At 48.3% G+C, this 27,021-nt stretch overlaps 1 protein-coding gene and 2 long non-coding RNA genes across 6 annotated transcripts; 2 read left to right on the top strand and 1 right to left on the bottom strand.

Moving 5' to 3' along the window:
* Nucleotides 1–14,563: 14,563 nt before the first annotated feature.
* On the top strand, nucleotides 14,564–15,041 carry LOC146072603 (uncharacterized). Its single transcript, XR_014473211.1, has 3 exons — nucleotides 14,564–14,659; nucleotides 14,746–14,877; nucleotides 14,964–15,041. It is a non-coding gene; the product is annotated as an uncharacterized LOC146072603 (long non-coding RNA).
* Nucleotides 15,042–15,256: 215 nt separating this feature from the next.
* On the top strand, nucleotides 15,257–16,596 carry LOC146075429 (uncharacterized). The gene is made up of 5 exons (XR_014473573.1): nucleotides 15,257–15,295; nucleotides 15,382–15,504; nucleotides 15,591–15,722; nucleotides 15,809–15,910; nucleotides 16,432–16,596. It is a non-coding gene; the product is annotated as an uncharacterized LOC146075429 (long non-coding RNA).
* LOC146075428 (uncharacterized) lies at nucleotides 15,897–21,980 on the bottom strand. 4 transcript variants are annotated; one of them, XM_083184646.1, is made up of 5 exons: nucleotides 21,530–21,980; nucleotides 19,736–19,996; nucleotides 18,930–19,650; nucleotides 17,712–18,821; nucleotides 15,897–16,636 (listed from the first exon to the last, which is right to left on the bottom strand). In XM_083184646.1, exons 3-4 carry the CDS (start codon nucleotides 19,471–19,473, stop codon nucleotides 18,154–18,156), a joined length of 1,212 nt encoding a protein of 403 aa, XP_083040772.1. In that variant the 5' UTR covers nucleotides 19,474–19,650; nucleotides 19,736–19,996; nucleotides 21,530–21,980; the 3' UTR covers nucleotides 15,897–16,636; nucleotides 17,712–18,153. The 4 variants fall into 4 exon arrangements, with proteins under 4 accessions (XP_083040772.1, XP_083040773.1, XP_083040774.1 ...); XM_083184648.1 differs by lacking the exon at nucleotides 21,530–21,980 and having other exon boundaries at nucleotides 15,899–16,636; nucleotides 18,930–19,238; nucleotides 19,314–19,650; nucleotides 19,736–21,117; XM_083184647.1 differs by lacking the exons at nucleotides 19,736–19,996; nucleotides 21,530–21,980 and having other exon boundaries at nucleotides 18,930–19,728.
* Nucleotides 21,981–27,021: the final 5,041 nt, after the last annotated feature.

Consider the following 27,021-nt stretch of genomic DNA (forward strand, 5'->3'; position numbering starts at 1 on the left):
TTTTTTGTTTACAGTTTCTTATATAGCGCAGCATATTCTGTTGCGCTTTACAATTGGAAACAATAGTGATTAAACAAACTGGGTAGAAACAAACCAACATGGAGGTAGAAGGGCCCTGCTCGCAAGCTTACAATATATTAATCAGGTTCTTCCACGTATACAGGTATGCACACTAGCTGAGCAATAACCGAAGGCATGGTTAAACAATTAGAGAGTCCAGATATAAGATATAAAATATACAACAGAATGTAAGTTGACCAAATCAGCTGGAAAGATGGAGCAATCCATGGAGATGACCAATGATATAAATAAGCAATAGACTCTGTAGTACAGTGCAGAGGAGATACACCAGCAGGAGCGATGCTGAGGGATGATGGAAACCAATGGTGGGAAACTACTATGGTAAAATTCCGGGATGCGGTCAAAATCCCGAATGGGTCATAATACCAACAAGGCCAAAATCCCGACATTTAAAATCCCGACAAGGTCAAAATACCGACATATAGAATGTACAGGTGAAACTGTCAACATGACTTTGGGTCGACAGGTCGCGAGGTCGACATGGGTTTTTCCCGTTTTTTGATCCGACGTGCCAACAGGCGGTATTTCATGCCCTACCATCCACTAGGGTGTGGTGGGAGAATAAAATAGTGTGCCTGAAGCATTGCGAGGGGCTGCGGTTCACCTCCAACTGTGTCCATGTCGACATTCGGGTCAAAAAACATTGAAAAACCCATTTCGACCTCGCGACCTGTCGACACAAAGTCATGTTGACAGTTTCACCTGCACATTCTATATGTAGGTATTTTGACCATGTCGGGATTTTAAATGTTGAGATTTTGTCCTTGTTGGGATTTTGTCCTTGTCGGTATTATGACCCTGTCGGGATTTTAACCATCGGGATTTCATACCGAATACAAGATTCCAATGTAGCGCCACTGGGGTGAATGCACTGCTGGAGATAACGATGAGACAGCACCTTTTAGAAAGTTTGATACTGAAATACCGATGCTGGAGGCAACAGTGCACAGCTGAACTGACCGGAAGCCAGGCAGTGCGACAGGATGTAATGGTACCAATCTTAGAGGATAAAATCTGTAGGCGCTACACTACAATGATGCAGCTAGGCTGGAGTCATAAAAAACTGGCAGCTTGATAGGCATTTCCAGAATAGCTTTATAGCAGCCAGTGCCAGATGATTGGTTGTAACAGTCAGGTGGGAAGCATAAAGGATTGGGGGGTAGATTTATGATCTGACGATCAGGGGTATATGCGCTATCCCCGTGCCTTATGGCAGGGGATAGCGCTTCCCCTGATCTATCACACGGTGCAGTAACGGCGGCGGTGGGGGGACGGCGTCATAGCGCATGTACTAGTTTTAGTACAGGGCGCATACTGCATATCTAATTTATGAACGGTCAGCATCGCTGACCGTTCCGCCGCCTGCAGCTATCGACTTCGACAGCTGCAGGCGGCGATGCCCTATGTCTACAGCAGGGACAGCGCTGTCCCTGCTGCTGGCTCTGAGCTGCGCTGGGATCTCGCGTGAGTAGCGAGATCCCGCGCATGCGCAGTCCAGCCGGCCGGGGAGAAGCAGACAGCGCGTCAGTGTTACTGGAGGGGAAAGAGAAAAGACTCTCTCTTTGTTGGGGCACTCTTTGATGATTTAAAGTTTAAATGTTACTGTAAAAATATCACATGGATGGAGGGTGGGTGAACCACACAAATCACTCAACGCTACGCTGCCAAGACGCCATCGGACTGTAAATACTAATAAACAGTGTTAACAGGAGAGCAGAGTTGGAGATCCCTCAAGCTCTTAGTCCTGTCTATGTAAGGATAGAGTTAATTAAAATATAACTTTTAATGAGCACTTAATAAAAAATTGCTGGACAAACATGTAAACAAACATGGACATATATACATCTAGACAAACATGTATGCAACAGTATGTATGTCTCCGCGTGTGTGGCCAGATATGCCCTGAGGACTATGGGAACAGGGAGAGAGAGTGTAGTGAGTGTGAGATCCCCTTGCAAGGCTGCTCACACTCACCTACGTCCCAGCAGTTAATGCGTTCCTCAGTTTAGATGTGACTGGGCCTGTGTAGGAGGATCTGGTGTGCAAAGGTTTTGATACATTCAACAAATGTTGCTAAAATCCTGCAACAAAGATTTCTGACAACAAGATTAGTTTCCAAAACAGTTACTCCTAAATAGGAAAGGAATGTAACCCTGGTATATACACACGTCAGAAAATACCCTCTTGCATTAATGGTCCTGTCACTGCCACGGAGAGCATATATAACCGCAGTTCAGAATAATCTGGTACCAGATGTAGTCAACAATTTTAGCTAGAGAATTGCTACTATATGTAGCTTAGTGTGTAGGCTGATTAGAGCTTGTGCCCCTCATATATACACACCAAGAAAAATATACATAGTAATAATAATCATAAATTTCTCCTCTGTATTGATGGTCCTGTTGCTGCCACGGAGGGCATAAACAACCACCATTGAAGTGTTCTGGTACCAGTGTTCAATACAATCAATTACAGCTGGATTCTACCACAATAGGAAAGAAAAGAAAAAATGCATTGATTGGTTCTCTATGCAAGGAATTTTCCTTGCATACTGTGGTCCTGTTGCTGCCACGGAGGGCATGAAATTCTCTAAAATTCTATACCCAATATACAGTACAGCAGAGCAGTCAGTATATATAACAAAAATCTATGCACACTTTTTTTGGGGGGATATCAATATAAGGTATCTACTCCCGTCTGTTTAAATGACTGTGTGGTTGTTAACCGCTTACTCACCCACGTGGACCCAGGGTCTAATGTGGGGGTGGATTAATATGCCAATCTCTTAGGTGTCACTCGTTAGTATTTCGGGAAGGGGTAAACCAAAGTAAAAAGTATAATGAGAAAGTCTGAAGATCCTTTGGGGTTGAAATGAGGTGCTCCCAAACCGACTTTATATACCCGAGCAAGAAAGGTTGTGGGGCCTGGTTTCAACCTCAAGGTCTCCCTCTCCGTCAGGCAGGTCCCTCGTCCAATGGTCTAGCTGCCACCTTGGTGGGCTTTTAAGGGTATTGTGGGGGAATACCTCCCCCTGGGGTTCTCAGGGAAAATACAGCTGGCTCAGCGGTCCCTTGGGTGACAGGCGGCTGCTGCCCAGCTTTATATACCTCTCTGTCAGGGTGGAATTAATACATAGTTTTCTGAAGAGGTCTCCCTTCTTCAGAAAGTGCTTTCAACACCACTGACTGGCTGCCACCCGTACTGTCCGGGAGGGCCCTTAGGGTATGGCGGGTGAGCGGGCCTGTGTGCACGTAAAGGGGATTCCTAGCTTTGGAGCCAAAAGAGGGGGTACTGCTGTCCAGTAATATCCCTATGTCCTCCTGTGTAGAGAAACTCAAACACAGGGTGGTTTTTAGGAATATATTCTGGGTGAGTGGCCCCCGAAGCAGGGAGAAACCCCGGAGGGGCTAAAAGGTGATGTCGGGTCGTATGCTGCTGTCCTCCACATGTGACTGGGTACAGAGGTGGAGGGTGAGCGATACTGAAGGATCCCGGCGGAAAGAGATAAGTTGGTAAAAAGAAAAAGAAAAATGGGAAGGGTGGTTGTCCCTGTGTCGACAATGATAGGGTGTGACACCTAGAATTAGGTAACTATTCCCACCAATGCTGTAACTGTGGGTCCAGGTGGTAAACCAAAAGTGGGGGGTACACTGGAGGTGACTATATGGCTTGGTAGTGGGTATTTGCTGGCAGTGCTATTTGGTCGGCATGTACTGCACGCGAGACCATTCACATGCCGGCAAAAGGATGGTACCTTTAGGCGCGCTGCTGCGCCTGTGATCTCCTCCACTGTCTGTTATCACTGTCTACCTCTCTGTGTGTGTCTGTGCGGTCGGAACGCTGCTGCTGTCCGCTGTGGGCACCGGTAGTCAGGTCTCGTCCACTCGGTGTGCGTGCGTCTTACCCGGGAAGGTTGAGACGCTGCTGGCTGTTACTGCTGCTGTGTGGAGGCGCGCTGTAAGGGCGTCACTCCACAAATCAAATCACCTACGATCGTTTCACCTGGGGTCAGGCTTCTTCAGGGTCAGTGTTAACTGACGTGCTGTCAGCTTGAGGGGACATCGCCGGAGGGGGGAGTTAGCGCTCCCCCACTCCAGCGGCAAGATCTTAGTAGATCTTGTCGGTGTCCCCTCCTGCTTCGCCTCGCTAATGAGGCGAAGCAGGAACTGTTATAGCGGCGCGATAGGCACCGCTATAATAAATCTACCCCTGGATGAGCAGCTCTCATGTATGAATTCTGACAGGAGGAGCAAACAGGCCTGCGTCCTATGACAATGGAGGTGTGGACTGCTGTGGAGTGGTGAGACCAACTGCCAGAGGAAATGGAACATTCTGTTCAGCGACCGTGGCGCAGGGAGACTGTGATGAAGCCAGAGCGAGTGCTGTACCCCGCCCACTGTAAGAACAGCGCAAATGGCATCTGAACCCAGAGTGAAGTGCCAGTCTAGAAAAGCATCTGAGTGGTCGTTAATGACTAGTCCAGACAAGAGTCTCACCTTCAAGTGTAAAATATATACACAAATACGGTAGAAAAAAATGGGGATGGGGGGGGGGGGGGGGGTGCAGGACTGCACACCCTAATTTCAAACATAATAAGAGGTGCTAATAATAAGACAGCACAGGACGTCAGCGCCTGCCCTGTTTTCAGATATTTCCGAGGCAAATAAGACAGTCTGATCTGACTTTTTTGCGAATGCCTAAAAATTAATCATTCGATGGTCAGCGACTATCAACTGATTTTTTTGGCCGTACTCTCGCACACGAATGGCTGTCTGAGCGAACACATACATTTACATAGTGGAGCGTATTTTCCCTCAGCGGCGGCGAGGGGGGGGCGGGTGTTCGCTTGGCCGGTGCTTAGCGAATTAACTTAAATCAGGTCCTCAGTCTCCATTAAATTACTGCAAGTGAACAGAGGCGATTTATAACAGCAATTTGTGTGGCTTACTATGTGCCCTGCTTAAAGCAATATATTATTTATATACTACAAAGTTAGTGTCAATGGAGCATATGGGTAACGCATAACCTGATTGCATTGGTATTCATTACTGTGCAAGCTGCCTTTTGGAACAATGGGTATAAATAATCTATAATAAAGTGGCAGCATTCTATAGCAAGAATGTCTATTCGTTCACGAGAATCCTTTCCCCAGAAGGGCTTACTTTTATTTCCTTTTAAAGAATGGCAGCCATCCAAGGGTGGATTAATACCCCAGCCAGCTGACTAGATGGGGAAAAAACTATACTGGGAATGTATACAATGTGATTTCTCCTTCCCTCCTTCCCTTCTATGACTTTTTCCTGTCTCTCATTTATGTGATGTAAACGCATGTGAGCACAGTGTAAGTTGTTTGCAAATGCTGCTGGGAAACTTCCTGACTCCTCACTATGTTAATGAATATGTGACAACCTGCGTCACAAAGCCCAATCAGACCTTTGCTTAGATCTCTAATCACATCTATATAATAATTAATCCTGTCTCCACCCAGCCAACAGCTCCCACTACAAACATGATTAGAACGGCCAGAATTTAGAACCCGACGGTTATACCCCTTTCACACCAGAAATGCAGAGACCAACCCGGGAATTAAATTCCAGGGACATTCCCGGGTTGGGACCCATTCACACATGCTTTTGAAGCAGGGACAACCCGGGTCGGCACTTTTCACACTGAAGCCGGGATGACCCTGCATTTCTATGAGAATATCATTGAAAATGGCCTTTTTTAGGCTCACAAAGATGAGGTAATTAGGGAGAGGGGTAAAGGGAGAGAGGGAGGGCCTTTGCAGACATTGCAGGTTTTCAGGGTTGACCTAGCACTGCTGGGGTCTGTTGTGCCACAGAGCTTGCACAGTGTCTTCCTGTATGCTGTGTGATTGCCAATGCAGACATTCTTGGCTTTCAGGGGGTTAAAACGCACTTCTGGGGTCTGTGGTGCCACAGAACATGCAGTGTCTCCCTACACGCTGTATGCTGCCTCTGGGCATGTCTGTGAGCGTCCACCACAACAGGAAGTTGCCCTGCTAGCAAATCAGCATTAGCAGAGGCAACACGGGAAGGAGGGACATGTCCCTGCACCTTCCACACCAGCCAGTAACCCTGGAGGGACCCGGGAGCAACCCTGCTACCTAGCAGGGTTGAATTGCTGCCAATTTTATCCGGGAATTTGTCCCTGGAACCTTTCACACCAGCTCTAGTCCCGGGTTGTTCCCGGACCCAACCCGGGAATTTAGGCTGGTGTGAAAGGGGTATTAGTAAATATTCCCCCTTGAAGTTGAGAACTACTGCATTAGAAGACGGCGGTCCACTAAATATGGATAGAAAAATAGAGTTATTTTGATAAATACCATATTACTTCTGGAAGAGTGTTCTATCAAGCCCTACAGAGCTATGGATTCAGTTTTCAGAGCAATCAGTTTGGACAAATGCTTTGTAACGTCACCTAAGATAAAATAAACAACATTTAATGGAAAAGTTTTTAATTAATGCAAGAAGGCGGTGACATTCTGTCTAGAGAAGCTTCATACAGAAAGTCCACCAGCGGCGGCCAGAATCACTTTCTGGTTGCAGAATCGTTTAACTTCATTCCTAAATGTTGGAGATTTTCTGTTTGGACCATTTATCAGACCAGTACCCACCAAATCCTGTATGTGTCAGGATCTCAAAGTATGCAGGATACCCGCTACTCAAGACCAATGAGTTCACAACACCATCAGTCACCAGTACAATGTCACTGTACGCAGAGAGCACATACTTCTTAAAACATGAGTTATACTATTGTAAGTACAGCTTGAGGTGTTACCGCACAATAGTCAGGCTCTATTACATAAAGGGGTAATCTGGATGTCTAGGTCGATACGTGAAAGGTCGACACATAAATAGGTCAACATGAGTGTTTTCTTTTTACCTATTTATACTTTACCATCCAGGAGGACTTTGATTGGGAAAGTGCAGTGCTCAACAGTAGTGGAGCATGGTGAGCGAGGTGAGGTGGTGCACAAATTGGGTGTCCATGTGCTCAGGTGTCGATATCGACACAAAAAATCAAACTTGTGCCAACATTTTCATGTGTCAACCTTTAATCAATGAAATGCAAGACCTTTTCACAGGGACTGTGTACAGTCTATTCCTATATATAAACAGTGAAAGGAGACTTACTTGTATCAAAATGCATCATTGTGTTGGGGTGCTGTTTCCTGTTCCCCAATTGGACTGTCTGCTTCAGTATTGGCTAACCTGGGGCTCCCTGGTGGTTGTGAAATGATACATCCCAGCAGGCCCCATCACAGTTTAGTATTCTCTAATAGCAAATCTAAGGTAAGGCATGCTGACTCCTGAAGAACAACAGGTTGGCTTGATTAAAGAATTGTTACCAAATTGCTGGTTGTCTAAAACCCGGGCCAACATTTTCTGAGATTTCAACCCTGCTATGGAGGCAGGGTTGTTCCCGGGTTCAACCCGGTGTCCTAGCCGATGTGAAAGGGGTACTCCCCCCGGATTTCCGGTCCTCAGTGCGTGCGGTCAGGCTGGGGATCCACACAGGCGGTGGGTACAGATGACAGGACAGGCAGAGGATGAAGATGACGCAGCTCTCCAGCGCCCGCACTGCAGCCAGAGAGATGTGTCATCTGCGCCCGCCGTCTGTGTGGATCACCGGCCTTCACCGAGGACCGGCATTCCAGGGTCAGTACTGTCCACACTGATGCCACCACCATCCCACCTCTTGCCCGCCTCCTTACTACACCAAAAAATGCAGGGACTTTTTTGGTGAGAAAGGGGCCAACCCGGGAATGCCCCGGCATGATCCCTGGGTCAAGTTCCCAGGTGGAGGTCCCTGCATTTTCCGGTGTGAAAGGGGTATAAGGATACAAGGAATCATGGTCAGGCCTTATCTGGATTATATTACGTTAATAGAGCGGTCTGAGCACATGCTCAGTAACAGAACAGTCCAAATGATAACCAGGAACATGTCTGGACAATTAATATAGGGACAAAAACAAGTAATGCTACTGTAACTGGCTAAATAATGTCCGACGTAGCATCTCCCATGTGACTCCGTCAAATAGCACGTTTAGCCAAAAGAAAGACCTAGAGTGAGTAAGCATCTTATTCATTAGCTTCAGTCTCAGCAAAGAGTAATGAGAATAATAAAGTGTCTCAGTCCTTGGGCAACATGGAATATGTGAGAACTTAGCCATAATCAATAGGATCCATCATCTTTAAACAGAACATTAGGAATACAAGACTAGAAGATCTTCGGAGTGACACTAAGGGCGGTATTCAATGAGCCAGAATCGCCAAGTTTTATGGCGATTCTGTGTTTTTTTCATGTGTGCCGGCGATTTTATGAGCTGTATAAGCGAATCACCCTATTCAACGTTGTCTATTCGCCGCTGATGACCGGTGAATGAAGCACCAATCGCCAAATGTGATTCTCTACAAATCGCCGGTATTTGTCTATAGGAATTTTCATGGGGATTCGCCGGTAGTCGACGGGAATCACCCATGAATCGCCAAAAGTGTATTCAATGAGAAGTTGGCGATTCTTATTTCTTGTTTCATATCGCCGTTCCTCACCGAGTGTCCCTCGTCATCTTTTTATGGTGAACTTTTTTAGGAACCTGTGAAATAATTGGTTTTAAGTGTTCAATTTAACTCTGCAAGTGTAATGTATTATTATTTGCTGCCCTGTTGTGATGTGATGGTCGTAGAAGTGCTATACAAATATATATTTAATTTTTTCTGGTATTTTTTTTTTCTCCCACAACGCACTGTTCTTACCCATGGTGCACCTCACTTACCCATGATTCTCCTCCCCACCTCACTCCTTCGTTTGGCCTTTGAGGAGATTACACAGCTTTTGCAGTCTGCTGTATTGGAAACGTTTTTGTAGGGTAATTTGCGTTTTTTTGCATTTCACTGCAATTTCTTTAACACTGACTACAGTAATGGAGCTGTTCAGGGATACTATTGTTGTTTTCATGCTGAATGCCAGTGTGGAGGAGGAGGTAGATATGATGGAACATGACACTAGTATTCCGGCGATAGCTCCATTAGGTGAGTCGGTGCGGGTTTCAGTCCCACGTCCACGCCACTTTCGTACTAGGCGTGAACTGGGTGATCTCACCGAGGCGGAGGTGATTTCTAATTATCGCCTTTCGTCTGCGGCAATCCATATGCTGTACGATCTCATGGAGCCAGACCTGGTAGCACGGAAACGGGGCAATCACGCACTCACCGGTTTCCAGAAACTGTTGGGTGCGTTGCATTTTTTTGCGTCGGGCACATTCCAGCCCACTTTAAGCCAAACATGCGGTTATTCACAGCCAACCCTCTCCCGCTGTATAGCACAGGTCATAAAGGCATTCCGCAAATTAACGACCCAGTATATTAAATTTCCTGATCAAGACAGCGAATGGAATGAGATCAAATTTGGCTTTTTCTCAAAATGGAAGTTTCCCAGTGTTTTGGGCGCGATCGACTGCACCCATGTGGCGTTCAAACCACCGCGTGCATCAGAGGAATGTTTTCGGAACCGAAAACACTTCCACTCGATGAACGTTCAGGTGGTTTGCGACCACCAAATGAAAATAACCAACCTCCTTGTGGGTTTTCCTGGGTCGACCCACGACTCGTTCATTTTAAGCCAGTCCGCCCTGTATGCCGATTTCGAGCACGGCCGAATGCCGGACGGCTGGCTGTTAGGTAAGTAGTATGTTTTTTTTGGCTGTGGGGGGGGTTTTGATTTGTCTTGAAATCCAGACATTGCTAATAATGTAATATTTTTTTTTTTGGTTTCCATAGGTGATGCGGGTTATCCCAATAAGGACTGGCTCCTGACCCCATTATCTGATCCTGTGGGCGAAGCTGCTGAAAGGTACCAAAGGGCTCACACGACAGCGAGGGCTGTAATTGAGCGAACCTTCGGTGTCCTTAAAAGCCGGTTTAGATGTTTAGACATGACCGGCGGAGCCCTTTTATACTCACCGGCAAAGGTTTGCGGCATAATTAATGCTTGTTGTATTTTACACAACATTTGCATTGCAAACCGTTTGCCGGTGACCGTGGATGCTGCGGTTTTCCGGCATGGGGACCTTTCAACAGCTTTGCTCGCCGGTATGAATGAACGAGTGGACGCGAGAGCTCGACTCATCCGGTCATATTTTGCCCAATGTGAGTATTTGTAGTCCAAAGTTTGTGGCTTGTTTGATTAGTTATATGATATTTAACACTTTTCATTAATTTATGTTTTCTAGAGTTCCGTTTGGGCACGTTAGTGTTTTGGCCTGTTGCCGTTGTTCCTTCGGTTTTCTACGGTTCTTTGTTTGCCGCTGTTGTTGCGTGGCTGCTATCCCAAGGCTACGTTTCAGTTATCCCGTGAGTAGCGCTCCGCCTGTGGGAAGGAGGGGAGGGTTTGGGCCCTGTGAGGTGTCACTAACCCCTTTTTTTTATTTTCCGCAGCCTATTCCTGCTTAATACTTTCTGGAGGGCCCTACAAGCAGCTGGATCCTGTGTGCAGCGGATGAACCCCTGATGTGTGAGGGCTGCTGGCAGGTGTGGGTGCGTGATGCCTTTCCCATGGGCTACTGTGCAGTTACCCGGTGAGTATCGCTCCAGCTGGGGGAAGGAGGGGAGGGTTTGGGCCCTGTGAGGTGTCACTAACCCCTTTTTATTTTCCGCAGCCTATTCCTGCTTGATACTTTCTGGAGGGACCTACAAGCAGCTGGATCCTGTGTGCAGCGGATGAACCCCTGATGTGTGAGGGCTGCTGACAGGTGTGGGTGCGTGATGCCTTTCCCATGGGCTACTGTGCAGTTACCCGGTGAGTATCGCTCCAGCTGGGGGAAGGAGGGGAGGGTTTGGGCCCTGTGAGGTGTCACTAACCCCTTTTTATTTTCCACAGCCTATTCCTGCTTGATAATTTCTGGAGGGACCTACAAGCAGCTGGATCCTGTGTGCAGCGGATGAACCCCTGATGTGTGAGGGCTGCTGACAGGTGTGGGTGCGTGATGCCTTTCCCATGGGCTACTGTGCAGTTACCCGGTGAGTATCGCTCCAGCTGGGGGAAGGAGGGGAGGGTTTGGGCCCTGTGAGGTGTCACTAACCCCTTTTTATTTTCCGCAGCCTATTCCTGCTTGATAATTTCTGGAGGGACCTACAAGCAGCTGGATCCTGTGTGCAGCGGATGAACCCCTGATGTGTGAGGGCTGCTGACAGGTGTGGGTGCGTGATGCCTTTCCCATGGGCTACTGTGCAGTTACCCGGTGAGTATCGCTCCAGCTGGGGGAAGGAGGGGAGGGTTTGGGCCCTGTGAGGTGTCACTAACCCCTTTTTATTTTCCGCAGCCTATTCCTGCTTGATAATTTCTGGAGGGACCTACTAGCAGCTGGATCCTGTGTGCAGCGGATGAACCCCTGATGTGTGAGGGCTGCTGACAGGTGTGGGTGCGTGATGCCTTTCCCATGGGCTACTGTGCAGTTACCCGGTGAGTATCGCTCCAGCTGGGGGAAGGAGGGGAGGGTTTGGGCCCTGTGAGGTGTCACTAACCCCTTTTTATTTTCCGCAGCCTATTCCTGCTTGATAATTTCTGGAGGGACCTACAAGCAGCTGGATCCTGTGTGCAGCGGATGAACCCCTGATGTGTGAGGGCTGCTGGCAGGTGTGGGTGCGTGATGCCTTTCCCATGGGCTACTGTGCAGTTACCCGGTGAGTATCGCTCCAGCTGGGGGAAGGAGGGGAGGGTTTGGGCCCTGTGAGGTGTCACTAACCCCTTTTTATTTTCCGCAGCCTATTCCTGCTTGATAATTTCTGGAGGGACCTACAAGCAGCGGGATCCTGTGTGCAGCGGATGAACCCCTGATGTGTGAGGGCTGCTGACAGGTGTGGGTGCGTGATGCCTTTCCCATGGGCTACTGTGCAGTTACCCGGTGAGTATCGCTCCAGCTGGGGGAAGGAGGGGAGGGTTTGGGCCCTGTGAGGTGTCACTAACCCCTTTTTATTTTCCGCAGCCTATTCCTGCTTGATAATTTCTGGAGGGACCTACTAGCAGCTGGATCCTGTGTGCAGCGGATGAACCCCTGATGTGTGAGGGCTGCTGGCAGGTGTGGGTGCGTGATGCCTTTCCCATGGGCTACTGTGCAGTTACCCGGTGAGTATCGCTCCAGCTGGGGGAAGGAGGGGAGGGTTTGGGCCCTGTGAGGTGTCACTAACCCCTTTTTATTTTCCGCAGCCTATTCCTGCTTGATAATTTCTGGAGGGACCTACAAGCAGCTGGATCCTGTGTGCAGCGGATGAACCCCTGATGTGTGAGGGCTGCTGACAGGTGTGGGTGCGTGATGCCTTTCCCATGGGCTACTGTGCAGTTACCCGGTGAGTATCGCTCCAGCTGGGGGAAGGAGGGGAGGGTTTGGGCCCTGTGAGGTGTCACTAACCCCTTTTTATTTTCCGCAGCCTATTCCTGCTTGATAATTTCTGGAGGGACCTACAAGCAGCTGGATCCTGTGTGCAGCGGATGAACCCCTGATGTGTGAGGGCTGCTGACAGGTGTGGGTGCGTGATGCCTTTCCCATGGGCTACTGTGCAGTTACCCGGTGAGTATCGCTCCAGCTGGGGGAAGGAGGGGAGGGTTTGGGCCCTGTGAGGTGTCACTAACCCCTTTTTATTTTCCGCAGCCTATTCCTGCTTGATAATTTCTGGAGGGACCTACAAGCAGCTGGATCCTGTGTGCAGCGGATGAACCCCTGATGTGTGAGGGCTGCTGGCAGGTGTGGGTGCGTGATGCCTTTCCCATGGGCTACTGTGCAGTTACCCGGTGAGTATCGCTCCAGCTGGGGGAAGGAGGGGAGGGTTTGGGCCCTGTGAGGTGTCACTAACCCCTTTTTATTTTCCGCAGCCTATTCCTGCTTGATAATTTCTGGAGGGACCTACAAGCAGCTGGATCCTGTGTGCAGCGGATGAACCCCTGATGTGTGAGGGCTGCTGACAGGTGTGGGTGCGTGATGCCTTTCCCATGGGCTACTGTGCAGTTACCCGGTGAGTATCGCTCCAGCTGGGGGAAGGAGGGGAGGGTTTGGGCCCTGTGAGGTGTCACTAACCCCTTTTTATTTTCCGCAGCCTATTCCTGCTTGATAATTTCTGGAGGGACCTACTAGCAGCTGGATCCTGTGTGCAGCGGATGAACCCCTGATGTGTGAGGGCTGCTGACAGGTGTGGGTGCGTGATGCCTTTCCCATGGGCTACTGTGCAGTTACCCGGTGAGTATCGCTCCAGCTGGGGGAAGGAGGGGAGGGTTTGGGCCCTGTGAGGTGTCACTAACCCCTTTTTATTTTCCGCAGCCTATTCCTGCTTGATAATTTCTGGAGGGCCCTACAAGCAGCTGGATCCTGTGTGCAGCGGATGAACCCCTGATGTGTGAGGGCTGCTGGCAGGTGTGGGTGCGTGATGCCTTTCCCATGGGCTACTGTGCAGTTACCCGGTGAGTATCGCTCCAGCTGGGGGAAGGAGGGGAGGGTTTGGGCCCTGTGAGGTGTCACTAACCCCTTTTTATTTTCCGCAGCCTATTCCTGCTTGATACTTTCTGGAGGGCCCTACAAGCAGCTGGATCCTGTGTGCAGCGGATGAACCCCTGATGTGTGAGGGCTGCTGGCAGGTGTGGGTGCGTGATGCCTTTCCCATGGGCTACTGTGCAGTTACCCGGTGAGTATCGCTCCAGCTGGGGGAAGGAGGGGAGGGTTTGGGCCCTGTGAGGTGTCACTAACCCCTTTTTATTTTCCGCAGCCTATTCCTGCTTGATAATTTCTGGAGGGACCTACAAGCAGCGGGATTTGCAGTTTCTTTTGCTGGTCTCTGGACGGGGAAGTCTCCAGCGGGTGAACCCCTAAAGTGAAAAAGACCTGCAGGACCAAAGGCTGTACCTGTCATGTGCGAGCACATTCATTAAAACCAAATCTGGGGTGAGTATGGAACTACGTGGGGGACTGGTGGTGGGAGGCTATAGGAGACAGTCACCGATCATTAACCCCTTCTTTCTTCTTTGCAGTTTCTTTTGCTGGTCTCTGGACGGGGAAGTCTCCAGCGGGTGAACCCCTAAAGTGTACAGGACCTGCAGGACCAAAGGCTGTACCTGTCATGTGCGAGCACATTCATTAAAACCAAATCTGGGGTGAGTATGGAACTACGTGGGGGACTGGTGGTGGGAGGCTATAGGAGACAGTCACCGATCATTAACCCCTTCTTTCTTCTTTGCAGTTTCTTTTGCTGGTCTCTGGACGGGGAAGTCTCCAGCGGGTGAACCCCTAAAGTGAAAAAGACCTGCAGGACCAAAGGCTGTACCTGTCATGTGCGAGCACATTCATTAAAACCAAATCTGGGGTGAGTATGGAACTACGTGGGGGACTGGTGGTGGGAGGCTATAGGAGACAGTCACCGATCATTAACCCCTTCTTTCTTCTTTGCAGTTTCTTTTGCTGGTCTCTGGACGGGGAAGTCTCCAGCGGGTGAACCCCTAAAGTGTACAGGACCTGCAGGACCAAAGGCTGTACCTGTCATGTGCGAGCACATTCATTAAAACCAAATCTGGGGTGAGTATGGAACTACGTGGGGGACTGGTGGTGGGAGGCTATAGGAGACAGTCACCGATCATTAACCCCTTCTTTCTTCTTTGCAGTTTCTTTTGCTGGTCTCTGGACGGGGAAGTCTCCAGCGGGTGAACCCCTAAAGTGTACAGGACCTGCAGGACCTGCAGGACCAAAGGCTGTACCTGTCATGTGCGAGCACATTCATTAAAACCAAATCTGGGGTGAGTATGGAACTACGTGGGGGACTGGTGGTGGGAGGCTATAGGAGACAGTCACCGATCATTAACCCCTTCTTTCTTCTTTGCAGTTTCTTTTGCTGGTCTCTGGACGGGGAAGTCTCCAGCGGGTGAACCCCTAAAGTGTACAGGACCTGCAGGACCAAAGGCTGTACCTGTCATGTGCGAGCACATTCATTAAAACCAAATCTGGGGTGAGTATGGAACTACGTGGGGGACTGGTGGTGGGAGGCTATAGGAGACAGTCACCGATCATTAACCCCTTCTTTCTTCTTTGCAGTTTCTTTTGCTGGTCTCTGGACGGGGAAGTCTCCAGCGGGTGAACCCCTAAAGTGAAAAAGACCTGCAGGACCAAAGGCTGTACCTGTCATGTGCGAGCACATTCATTAAAACCAAATCTGGGGTGAGTATGGAACTACGTGGGGGACTGGTGGTGGGAGGCTATAGGAGACAGTCACCGATCATTAACCCCTTCTTTCTTCTTTGCAGTTTCTTTTGCTGGTCTCTGGACGGGGAAGTCTCCAGCGGGTGAACCCCTAAAGTGTACAGGACCTGCAGGACCAAAGGCTGTACCTGTCATGTGCGAGCACATTCATTAAAACCAAATCTGGGGTGAGTATGGAACTACGTGGGGGACTGGTGGTGGGAGGCTATAGGAGACAGTCACCGATCATTAACCCCTTCTTTCTTCTTTGCAGTTTCTTTTGCTGGTCTCTGGACGGGGAAGTCTCCAGCGGGTGAACCCCTAAAGTGTACAGGACCTGCAGGACCTGCAGGACCAAAGGCTGTACCTGTCATGTGCGAGCACATTCATTAAAACCAAATCTGGGGTGAGTATGGAACTACGTGGGGGACTGGTGGTGGGAGGCTATAGGAGACAGTCACCGATCATTAACCCCTTCTTTCTTCTTTGCAGTTTCTTTTGCTGGTCTCTGGACGGGGAAGTCTCCAGCGGGTGAACCCCTAAAGTGTACAGGACCTGCAGGACCAAAGGCTGTACCTGTCATGTGCGTGCAAGGTGTTAAGTAATGTTGTTTCTCATCAATAAATTTTACATGTTTATTCACCTCTCGTCCATGAAACCAGTTCATGTCAAATGGAATATAGCTAGCTTGAGTTTGTGTTTGATTTTGGTAGAGTTTTTAAACTATTGAAAATAGTGATAAATCAATCAATTATATGGTCAAATCTAAGTTATCTAAGCTATGAGAACACTCTCCCAAAATCATTTGCTTTCTGAAACTATCACCCTGTAATAGGCCCAGAAATTCGCTTTTTGGATCAATCACTACTGTTATGAGATGGCGGGGATTGCTCCCAATATTTCACTGAGACACCTTCAGAAATCTATTTAGGTGTATTTGGCAAGAATGACATATTTAAGGAAAAGCTTAGAAATAGGAGTATCAGTGAAATATAAACCCAAAAAGTACTTGGTGTAAACCGGCACCAATCTGGAAACTCCTAGCTTGTATGCATGTAAAATAAAAAAAAAACCTTAATATTTATCTGACACTGACCCTTTATCATTTTTTTCAGTCGTTTCAAAAGAAAATGGTTCACAACTGAAAAATGGAATAATACTCATCTGATACCTTTTTAATAACATTCAGAAGCAAGAAAGCAGTCAATATATTTGAAAAACTTTATTTAACTTTTTTTCACATGTTAAATTCCGAAATAAATTAATACCATGGTAAAGACTTTCCCGGTGTCAATTCTTCATCCTTACCGTCGGTATAACCTGAAAAAAAGGAGAGCAAAGTTTTGAAATTGGTATCAAAAACCTATTTGGGAAAAGATGTGAGTTGCAAGCTGTGGGCACCGGATGCAGAGTAAGCGTTGTGGTAACGCACAAGCCAGCCACACTTCAAATGCGCCTGGTCTGTGCGTTAGCACAAGGGACAAGATGTGACTTGCAAGCTGTGGGCACCGGATGCAGAGTAAGCGTTGTGGTAACGCACAAGCCAGCCACACTTCAAATGCGCCTGGTCTGTGCGTTAGCACAAGGGACAAGATGTGACTTGCAAGTTGTGGGCACCGGATGCAGAGTAAGCGTTGTGGTAACGCACAAGCCAGCCACACTTCAAATGCGCCTGGTCTGGGCGTTAGCACAAGGGACAAGATGTGACTTGCAAGTTGTGGGCACCGGATGCAGAGTAAGCGTTGTGGTAACGCACAAGCCAGCCACACTTCAAATGCGCCTGGTCTGGGCGTTAGCACAAGGGACAAGATGTGACTTGCAAGTTGTGGGCACCGGATGCAGAGTAAGCGTTGTGGTAACGCACAAGCCAGCCACACTTCAAATGCGCCTGGTCTGGGCGTTAGCACAAGGGACAAGATGTGACTTGCAAGTTGTGGGCACCGGATGCAGAGTAAGGGTTGTGGTAACGCACAAGCCAGCCACACTTCAAATGCGCCTGGTCTGGGCGTTAGCACAAGGGACAAGATGTGACTTGCAAGTTGTGGGCACCGGATGCAGAGTAAGCGTTGTGGTAACGCACAAGCCAGCCACACTTCAAATGCGCCTGGTCTGTGCGTTAGCACAAGGGACAAGATGTGACTTGCAAGTTGTGGGCACCGGATGCAGAGTAAGGGTTGTGGTAACGCACAAGCCAGCCACACTTCAAATGCGCCTGGTCTGGGCGTTAGCACAAGGGACAAGATGTGACTTGCAAGTTGTGGGCACCGGATGCAGAGTAAGGGTTGTGGTAACGCACAAGCCAGCCACACTTCAAATGCGCCTGGTCTGGGCGTTAGCACAAGGGACAAGATTTGGGGACAAGATAGATTAGAGGGTGCACTTGGGTATTACTCACCAATAGGTATGTAGCTTTGGCATTCTCCCCGTTTTGGATTTTAGGAGTTCAAAATCAATTTCCAATGCACTGCACCCTGAAAAAATGAAAAAAAAAAAAAAAGGTGTTTGCACTGGGTGTAATTTTGATAAATATTTACAAATGGTTTAAAGGTTGCATTACAAGGGTAGAAATGTGGGATCAGATTGCTCTTTTTATGGCCCATTATTACATCCACCATATGTAAGGAGCTTTCATCATTTCCCAACAATTATCAATGCATGCACGCGCATGCATTGCATAACTGTTACGCCCAACTCCTTAGTGAACACAGCTGTAGAAAAAATTTGCAAGGGTTAAATAATCATAAGAAAAGACAAACTGAAAGTAGGAGAAAAGAAAGCTTTGTATATTAACATAAAAACAAACAACATGTAAAATAAATGGAAATATACGACCGTGTTCACTGTGCAGGGTCCTCCTCCGCCGGTCCCGGCCTTTGGGCGGTTGAAGCTCGAGCAGGAGATGTGCGATGTGGTGGCGTCCTTGGTCTTTGGCTGGAGGGTGGAGGAGGTGGATACATTCCAGCGTAGCCTTGGTATGCCTGAGAAGATCCAGCCCACGATGTTTGGAGATGCGCAGGCTCCTGATGCCGACTTGATGAAGATGGTGGCATCCACGGTGAAGGGGTGGCTCTCGCTGGTTGTCCCACGTTGTCCGGATTGTATCTCCGCTGCAGGGAACTGGCGATCATCATGCAGCTTGCCGCAATTTGTGTCTGGCAGGTGGAAATTTGTCTCAGGGTCTCCTGTTGACACGCTGCATTCTCAACCAACTTGTAGATCCCGGTCATCATCACCTGGTTATCCTCTCGACGTCTGCGTTCGGATTCCACCCAGTCTTCATGCCGTCTTCGCTCTATTTCGGCCCAATCCTCCTGGCGTCTTCGCTCGATGTCGGACATCGTTGTGGCCAGTGTTTCAAGATGCTTCTCCATGGCTGTCATCCTCTGCTCCATCATGATCCGGTACTGGTTCTGATGATCTTCTATTTCAGATGCCAATTGCCGGACTCTATGGACGCGCGTTGGAGCCTGTTCTCTCTGGATGTCCTCCACGAGCTGCATTCCGGCTATAAAAAAAAAGGACAAGATAAATAAATTTTATCAATTTCACACAATGTAATCTTTAAAAAAATAAAAAAAAACCACAAGGTTACAAACAAATGGCAAAAGCTTACAATCCATCAGTGGTGGTCTGGTGGGATCCACCTCCTCCTCCTCTTCAGACGCTTCCTCGATGTCCTGGATGGAATGATGATAACTTGGAAGCTGATGGGCCAATCCTCCACTTGCTGTAGATCCTTCTTCACCCAGTGGGGTTTGCAAGCTGCTGTCTTCAAATCCTTGAGAGGTGTCTTCTGTTTGAATGGACGATTCAAACTGACTGATCGAGTACAGATCAAGGGTGATGGTCTCTTCCTGTGTTGACGGTTCTTCAGCCGGTTGGCTTACATGGGTGTCTTCTGTCCGATCTTCAGCAACGACAACTGTTGAAATGAGAATATACATTTTAGAACATTGCAATATAATTTTAGAGAGAGCAAAGTAGTACAAATAATTACCCTGCTCCTGAGTTTGCGAAGGTGCTGTTTCTGCAGGTGTTGTCTTCCGTCTTCTTCGTTGCGCAGGTGGAATTTGCGCTTCCAGAGCATTCAACACTTCTGCTCTGCGGACATTGGACTCCACAGAGCCTGGAACACCTTCCACCATGATTGGATTCATGTGTTCCTGGATGGCTCATTCCCACGGCTGCCATGAAACTTGTAATGGTGGTCCGCCTCCAGTCCCAATTAGATGTTGCCTGACTTGGCCCATCTTCCGTTTTGTGTGCCGTCGACAATCATTGTATCGTTTGTGGCATTTGTCGATCGACCTGACGTTGCCACTCACTGCTGTAATCTAAGATGCAAAACATCACATTATAAACAATCAAATAATGCACTTTTTTAAATGGATTTATTTTAATTAAAAAAAAACAATGAACCTTCTCTGCAATCGAGGCCCATATTCTTTTACGCTCTCTACTGCTCGTTTCCTGTCTTCTTTGTCCACACAGTTGGTCATAGAACTTGTGGACCATTTCAACCAGCACGTTGCTTTCTGCAGTAGTGAACGGGATGCTCTCTTCTTCTCCCTCGGCAAGTTGGTCTAGGGGAACCTTTTTTTTCCTGCCAGGTTTCTTTCTCGCTACGGGTGGTTGGACCCCAGAACCACTGGGTTGTTCGTCCAGTGTTCTGTCTGTAGCCTTTAAAAAACAAACAGTGTCAGCAAAATTACACATAGATTTAGCATATATTAAACATTAACTTCATGATGTATTAAGTATTTGGCCACGCCCCTTTCCGTCATATGTTGTTCGCCTGCATCTTTCTGCGTTTCAGCAAAGAGAACTGCAAAATGCCGGCGATAACCGGAAATTATCACGGACTGTATTCATATCTGAGCTGGGTTCCCCAGACTGCTGTATATAGGGGACATCACAGGGCTGTATGTCGGACAATAATAGGATGTTATACTGAATAATCCAAACAGGTTATTCAATTAGGATGAGTATGTGTGCTACTGGAGGGAAATATTCCCTCATGTTATGTAAATGGCTGTAATATGTTCCCTAAGCTTTGTATACTGTATCCCATACTGCTACATATGCATATGAAGGCAAGAAGAGCGTTTTATGAACACAAGAGAAACTGGGAGGATAAGCGTTGCCCGTGGTTACGTCACTGCCTCCTGGTTATGTTGTTAGTAAACTGTGATGGTAGCATGAATAAGGGATTTGCTACAATGAAGTTAATTATGGCAGTCTTCCCGAATGCTTAATACCTAAAGAATATAACTGTATATCTAGAGTCAAATGGTCCGGCTAGAAGCGACCAAAAGCTTAGATTAGAATCTGTTTAGTTTGTGTATATTTTTTGGTTCTGGGATCAAAGGGCCTCTTTATATATCATGCAACCGCACCCAGCATAGGAAGGGTTAAAAATTCCAGAGGGTGGTGGAGAGGGGTGCCTTTGGGATTTAAGTGGGTGTTTGCAGGGAGAGAGAGGCAGAGAAGTGTCCGAGCGTCAGCGCTGGGAGTTGTGGACTAGCGTGTCCTGGCCATCTGATGTTAATCTGAAGGATAACATGGTAAGGTTCTGATAACGTGAATAATACTGATGACCTTTCTGTATATAATGTATATAGACTTTAAATGCTGATTTTACATGTAGAACCCGTGTGTAAAATAAAGGTAATACTTTTGTATCTTTGCTATTGTTTATTCCTGTGCAATCTTTGGAACTAGGAGTGACCCCGGGGCTCTGCGTGAGGCTTAAGTCGCGCTGCGCTGCTGCATGATCCCGGGATCTTCACACTGGTTGCCAAGGGGGGGGGGGGGGGCAGCAGAGTAGGTGAGCAGGCTATCAACGCGGCGGGGGACTGGACCAGCTGACACGCTGATCTAAGTCACATTTGCATCATCCTTTACCCCGCCACCCTGACAGTGCGCAGATCTACTCTGCTGAGAGCGGCTGTTACAGCATCCTATCCTGTCCCCACCCCCCACCCCTCCCCACTGCTCTCAACAGCAGAGTGGACTTAGGATGCAGAGTTTGAAAAGTTAACCTGCTCTCATGCAGGGTTCGTGATGCGCAGCAGCAGCAAAATATATAAAACCTACAGTCATCGGCGTCCGGTGGCCACTGTTTAATGGGTCCCGGCGCCCACTTTTAGGGTAAAATACGCGCTAGTGCGTTGTTGCGAAACCTGTCTATTCATCAAGTTTTAAAGAAGTTACCTGTGTCCTTCTCCTTTTAGTTGTTTGTCTTGATTGAGGTGTTCCTTCTCGATCTCCATGCACAATGTCGTCCTGCACCGGCCGGCCAGGGTTACTTGTGGATATCCTATCACCATCTTCCTCCCTTGTAGTCATCTCCACTGGACTCGTCTCACCTGAAATAGAAAGAAGAGGGGAAAGGGGTTCCACGGTCCTTGTCCGATGAGACATTCCTGTGGAATATAAACACAGATATAGCAATATTAATTTTACATTTTTTTACCTTTACTGTGCAATTAACCTACCTTAAGAAAATTTTGAGAAAATGACACTTAGGGGCGAGGCGAACCCAAGTGGGGTGCAAGGTGCAGGCATGCTTGTCAGGGATGCTGGGGTGTAGTGGGGGGGATCCCGACATGCTATGTTCGTGACCCAGGGCCCCCATTTTAAAATGGCTGCAGGTTATTTTTTTTTTTTTTCCTTTTTTTTTGGCTGCAGTCATTTTAAAATGGGGACTCACGACCACGCCCAAAGCATGAAGGGCACCCACCACAACACTCCAGCACCCCAAACAAGCATGCAGCATGGCCGCACATGGCACCCACACATGATCCACACTAAAAAAAAACCCCAAACAGGCAATTTTGTGAAAATGACACTTAGGGGCGAGGCGAACCCAAGTGGGGTGCAAGGTGCAGGCATGCTTGTCAGGGATGCTGGGGTGTAGTGGGGGGGATCCCGACATGCTATGTTCGTGACCCAGGGCCCCCATTTTAAAATGGCTGCAGGTTTTTTTTTTTTTTTCCTTTTTTTTTGGCTGCAGTCATTTTAAAATGGGGACTCACGACCACGCCCAAAGCATGAAGGGCACCCACCACAACACTCCAGCACCCCAAACAAGCATGCAGCATGGCCGCACATGGCACCCACACATGATCCACACTAAAAAAAAAACCCAAACAGGCAATTTTGTGAAAATGACACTTAGGGGCGAGGCGAACCCAAGAGGGGTGCAAGGTGCAGGCATGCTTGTCAGGGATGCTGGGGTGTAGTGGGGGGGATCCCGACATGCTATGTTCGTGACCCAGGGCCACCATTTTAAAATGGCTGCAGGTTTTTTTTTTTTTTTCCTTTTTTTTTGGCTGCAGTCATTTTAAAATGGGGACTCACGACCACGCCCAAAGCATGAAGGGCACCCACCACAACACTCCAGCACCCCAAACAAGCATGCAGCATGGCCGCACATGGCACCCACACATGATCCACACTAAAAAAAAACCCCAAACAGGCAATTTTGTGAAAATGACACTTAGGGGCGAGGCGAACCCAAGTGGGGTGCAAGGTGCAGGCATGCTTGTCAGGGATGCTGGGGTGTAGTGGGGGGGATCCCGACATGCTATGTTCGTGACCCAGGGCCCCCATTTTAAAATGGCTGCAGGTTTTTTTTTTTTTTTTCGTTTTTTTTGGCTGCAGTCATTTTAAAATGGGGACTCACGACCACGCCCAAAGCATGAAGGGCACCCACCACAACACTCCAGCACCCCAAACAAGCATGCAGCATGGCCGCACATGGCACCCACACATGATCCACACTAAAAAAAAACCCCAAACAGGCAATTTTGTGAAAATGACACTTAGGGGCGAGGCGAACCCAAGAGGGGTGCAAGGTGCAGGCATGCTTGTCAGGGATGCTGGGGTGTAGTGGGGGGGATCCCGACATGCTATGTTCGTGACCCAGGGCCCCCATTTTAAAATGGCTGCAGGTTTTTTTTTTTTTTTTTCCTTTTTTTTTGGCTGCAGTCATTTTAAAATGGTGACTCACGACCACGCCCAAAGCATGAAGGGCACCCACCACAACACTCCAGCACCCCAAACAAGCATGCAGCATGGCCGCACATGGCACCCACACATGATCCACACTAAAAAAAAACCCCAAACAGGCAATTTTGTGAAAATGACACTTAGGGGCGAGGCGAACCCAAGTGGGGTGCAAGGTGCAGGCATGCTTGTCAGGGATGCTGGGGTGTAGTGGGGGGGATCCCGACATGCTATGTTCGTGTCCCAGGGCCCCCATTTTATAATGGCTGCAGGTTTTTTTTTTTTTTTTCTTTTTTTTTTGGCTGCAGTCATTTTAAAATGGGGACTCACGACCACGCCCAAAGCATGAAGGGCACCCACCACAACACTCCAGCACCCCAAACAAGCATGCAGCATGGCCGCACATGGCACCCACACATGATCCACACTAAAAAAAAACCCCAAACAGGCAATTTTGTGAAAATGACACTTAGGGGCGAGGCGAACCCAAGAGGGGTGCAAGGTGCAGGCATGCTTGTCAGGGATGCTGGGGTGTAGTGGGGGGGATCCCGACATGCTATGTTCGTGACCCAGGGCCACCATTTTAAAATGGCTGCAGGTTTTTTTTTTTTTTTTCCTTTTTTTTTGGCTGCAGTCATTTTAAAATGGGGACTCACGACCACGCCCAAAGCATGAAGGGCACCCACCACAACACTCCAGCACCCCAAACAAGCATGCAGCATGGCCGCACATGGCACCCACACATGATCCACACTAAAAAAAAACCCAAACAGGCAATTTTGTGAAAATGACACTTAGGGGCGAGGCGAACCCAAGTGGGGTGCAAGGTGCAGGCATGCTTGTCAGGGATGCTGGGGTGTAGTGGGGGGGATCCCGACATGCTATGTTCGTGACCCAGGGCCCCCATTTTAAAATGGCTGCAGGTTTTTTTTTTTTTTTTCCTTTTTTTTTGGCTGCAGTCATTTTAAAATGGGGACTCACGACCACGCCCAAAGCATGAAGGGCACCCACCACAACACTCCAGCACCCCAAACAAGCATGCAGCATGGCCGCACATGGCACCCACACATGATCCACACTAAAAAAAAACCCCAAACAGGCAATTTTGTGAAAATGACACTTAGGGGCGAGGCGAACCCAAGAGGGGTGCAAGGTGCAGGCATGCTTGTCAGGGATGCTGGGGTGTAGTGGGGGGGATCCCGACATGCTATGTTCGTGACCCAGGGCCACCATTTTAAAATGGCTGCAGGTTTTTTTTTTTTTTTCCTTTTTTTTTGGCTGCAGTCATTTTAAAATGGGGACTCACGACCACGCCCAAAGCATGAAGGGCACCCACCACAACACTCCAGCACCCCAAACAAGCATGCAGCATGGCCGCACATGGCACCCACACATGATCCACACTAAAAAAAACCCCCAAACAGGCAATTTTGTGAAAATGACACTTAGGGGCGAGGCGAACCCAAGTGGGGTGCAAGGTGCAGGCATGCTTGTCAGGGATGCTGGGGTGTAGTGGGGGGGATCCCGACATGCTATGTTCGTGACCCAGGGCCCCCATTTTAAAATGGCTGCAGGTTTTTTTTTTTTTTTTTCCTTTTTTTTTGGCTGCAGTCATTTTAAAATGGGGACTCACGACCACGCCCAAAGCATGAAGGGCACCCACCACAACACTCCAGCACCCCAAACAAGCATGCAGCATGGCCGCACATGGCACCCACACATGATCCACACTAAAAAAAAACCCCAAACAGGCAATTTTGTGAAAATGACACTTAGGGGCGAGGCGAACCCAAGTGGGGTGCAAGGTGCAGGCATGCTTGTCAGGGATGCTGGGGTGTAGTGGGGGGGATCCCGACATGCTATGTTCGTGACCCAGGGCCCCCATTTTAAAATGGCTGCAGGTTTTTTTTTTTTTTTTCCTTTTTTTTTGGCTGCAGTCATTTTAAAATGGGGACTCACGACCACGCCCAAAGCATGAAGGGCACCCACCACAACACTCCAGCACCCCAAACAAGCATGCAGCATGGCCGCACATGGCACCCACACATGATCCACACTAAAAAAAAACCCCAAACAGGCAATTTTGTGAAAATGACACTTAGGGGCGAGGCGAACCCAAGTGGGGTGCAAGGTGCAGGCATGCTTGTCAGGGATGCTGGGGTGTAGTGGGGGGGATCCCGACATGCTATGTTCGTGACCCAGGGCCCCCATTTTAAAATGGCTGCAGGTTTTTTTTTTTTTTTTCCTTTTTTTTTGGCTGCAGTCATTTTAAAATGGGGACTCACGACCACGCCCAAAGCATGAAGGGCACCCACCACAACACTCCGGCACCCCAAACAAGCATGCAGCATGGCCGCACATTGCACCAAGCACAGTAATAAAAAAAAAAATAAAACACTCAAGCAAAAAAAAGTTTAAAACCCCCCCAAAAAACGGGGGGCACACATACTGCAAACAAACAAACACTCACCCACCCCATACAACAAAGCCCCATAGCATTGCAGTACAAACACATCACAATACTCACCTGCAAAAGAAAATATGCACTCCGCTCCACGCTCCAGGCTCTGCTCTCTGCACGTGTTCAGGGAGAACTATTAGCTGCAGCAACTCACTCCACCCCTGCTGAAAGCTAATAGCAGAGCTGCGCAGCAGGGAAGTCACTTATATATTAGATGGAAGAGCGGGAATATATACACCCGCCCTCCACCCAGTCACCAGATACGCTGGATTGGCTGAGAATCGCCGTTGGGGGCGGCGATTCTCAGCCACGTTGAATAGGGTGACACAGCTAGTCCCGGCGACTTCAGACGAATCCCTACGCGTGGCGAATCGCCGTCAAAAAACCGGCGATTGACTGGCGAATGTGATACCTGAATCGCTGTGACCAGCGATTCAGGTCATTGAATACCGCCCTAAGAATCAGTATGGGTTGTGTTACCCAATGGATTCACATTATCTTGTGTTAGCGCTGATCTCTTTGAGCCTTTCAAGTATCTTACATCAATGTTATTCCCTTTATCCCTCACATCAGCAGCAGCAGAGCAAGCAGTTCGCCCACTGATCCGGCACACGGCCTTTCTTGAAAGAAAGGTAAAACAGGTTTGTTTCTTGGCTGTGTCTGTAACACCCCAGTGAGAACATGACTGCACACACAGGCTCCTGTCAATGCAGTTTATGTAGCTTTCCAGAACCAAAGCAATTAAGAAAATGGATCTGTTGATTATTTTTCCTTTAGATCCTCATCAAGGACAGGTTCTGTCCAGATGATGGATCAAAGATGTCATTGTACAAGGAAGGTCTTACGAGGGCAGATAGTAGTTAAGCTGTGTACACGCGCTTCGATTTGCTTTTGACTCGATGTTACTGTAGATTCGATTTTCTATTAGATCTGGCATTATATCTTCCCATTCGATTTGGCATTAGATCTGTACTTTTGCATTAGATATCAAATTCGATTTGCATTCATGGGGCATTGTACACATTCGATTTACTGGATCGAATTTGATATTTCCTTGGCTGCACAGTAGATTTTTCTGTTCGATTTTGAGAAAACGGGAGCGCGCATCGAATCAAATGCAGATTGAAAGTGTCCTCAAAACCATTTGAATGCATGTGTACACAGCTTATGGGCAGTAAACATTTGCCTCCGACTGTCTACTGGGGTCCAGCCAAGGCTTAAAGTGCTCCTGGAG

The sequence above is a fragment of the Crinia signifera genome, chromosome 4, assembly GCF_055691185.1.
Source record: "Crinia signifera chromosome 4, ASM5569118v1, whole genome shotgun sequence".
In the NCBI taxonomy this organism is placed as follows: domain Eukaryota; kingdom Metazoa; phylum Chordata; class Amphibia; order Anura; family Myobatrachidae; genus Crinia; species Crinia signifera.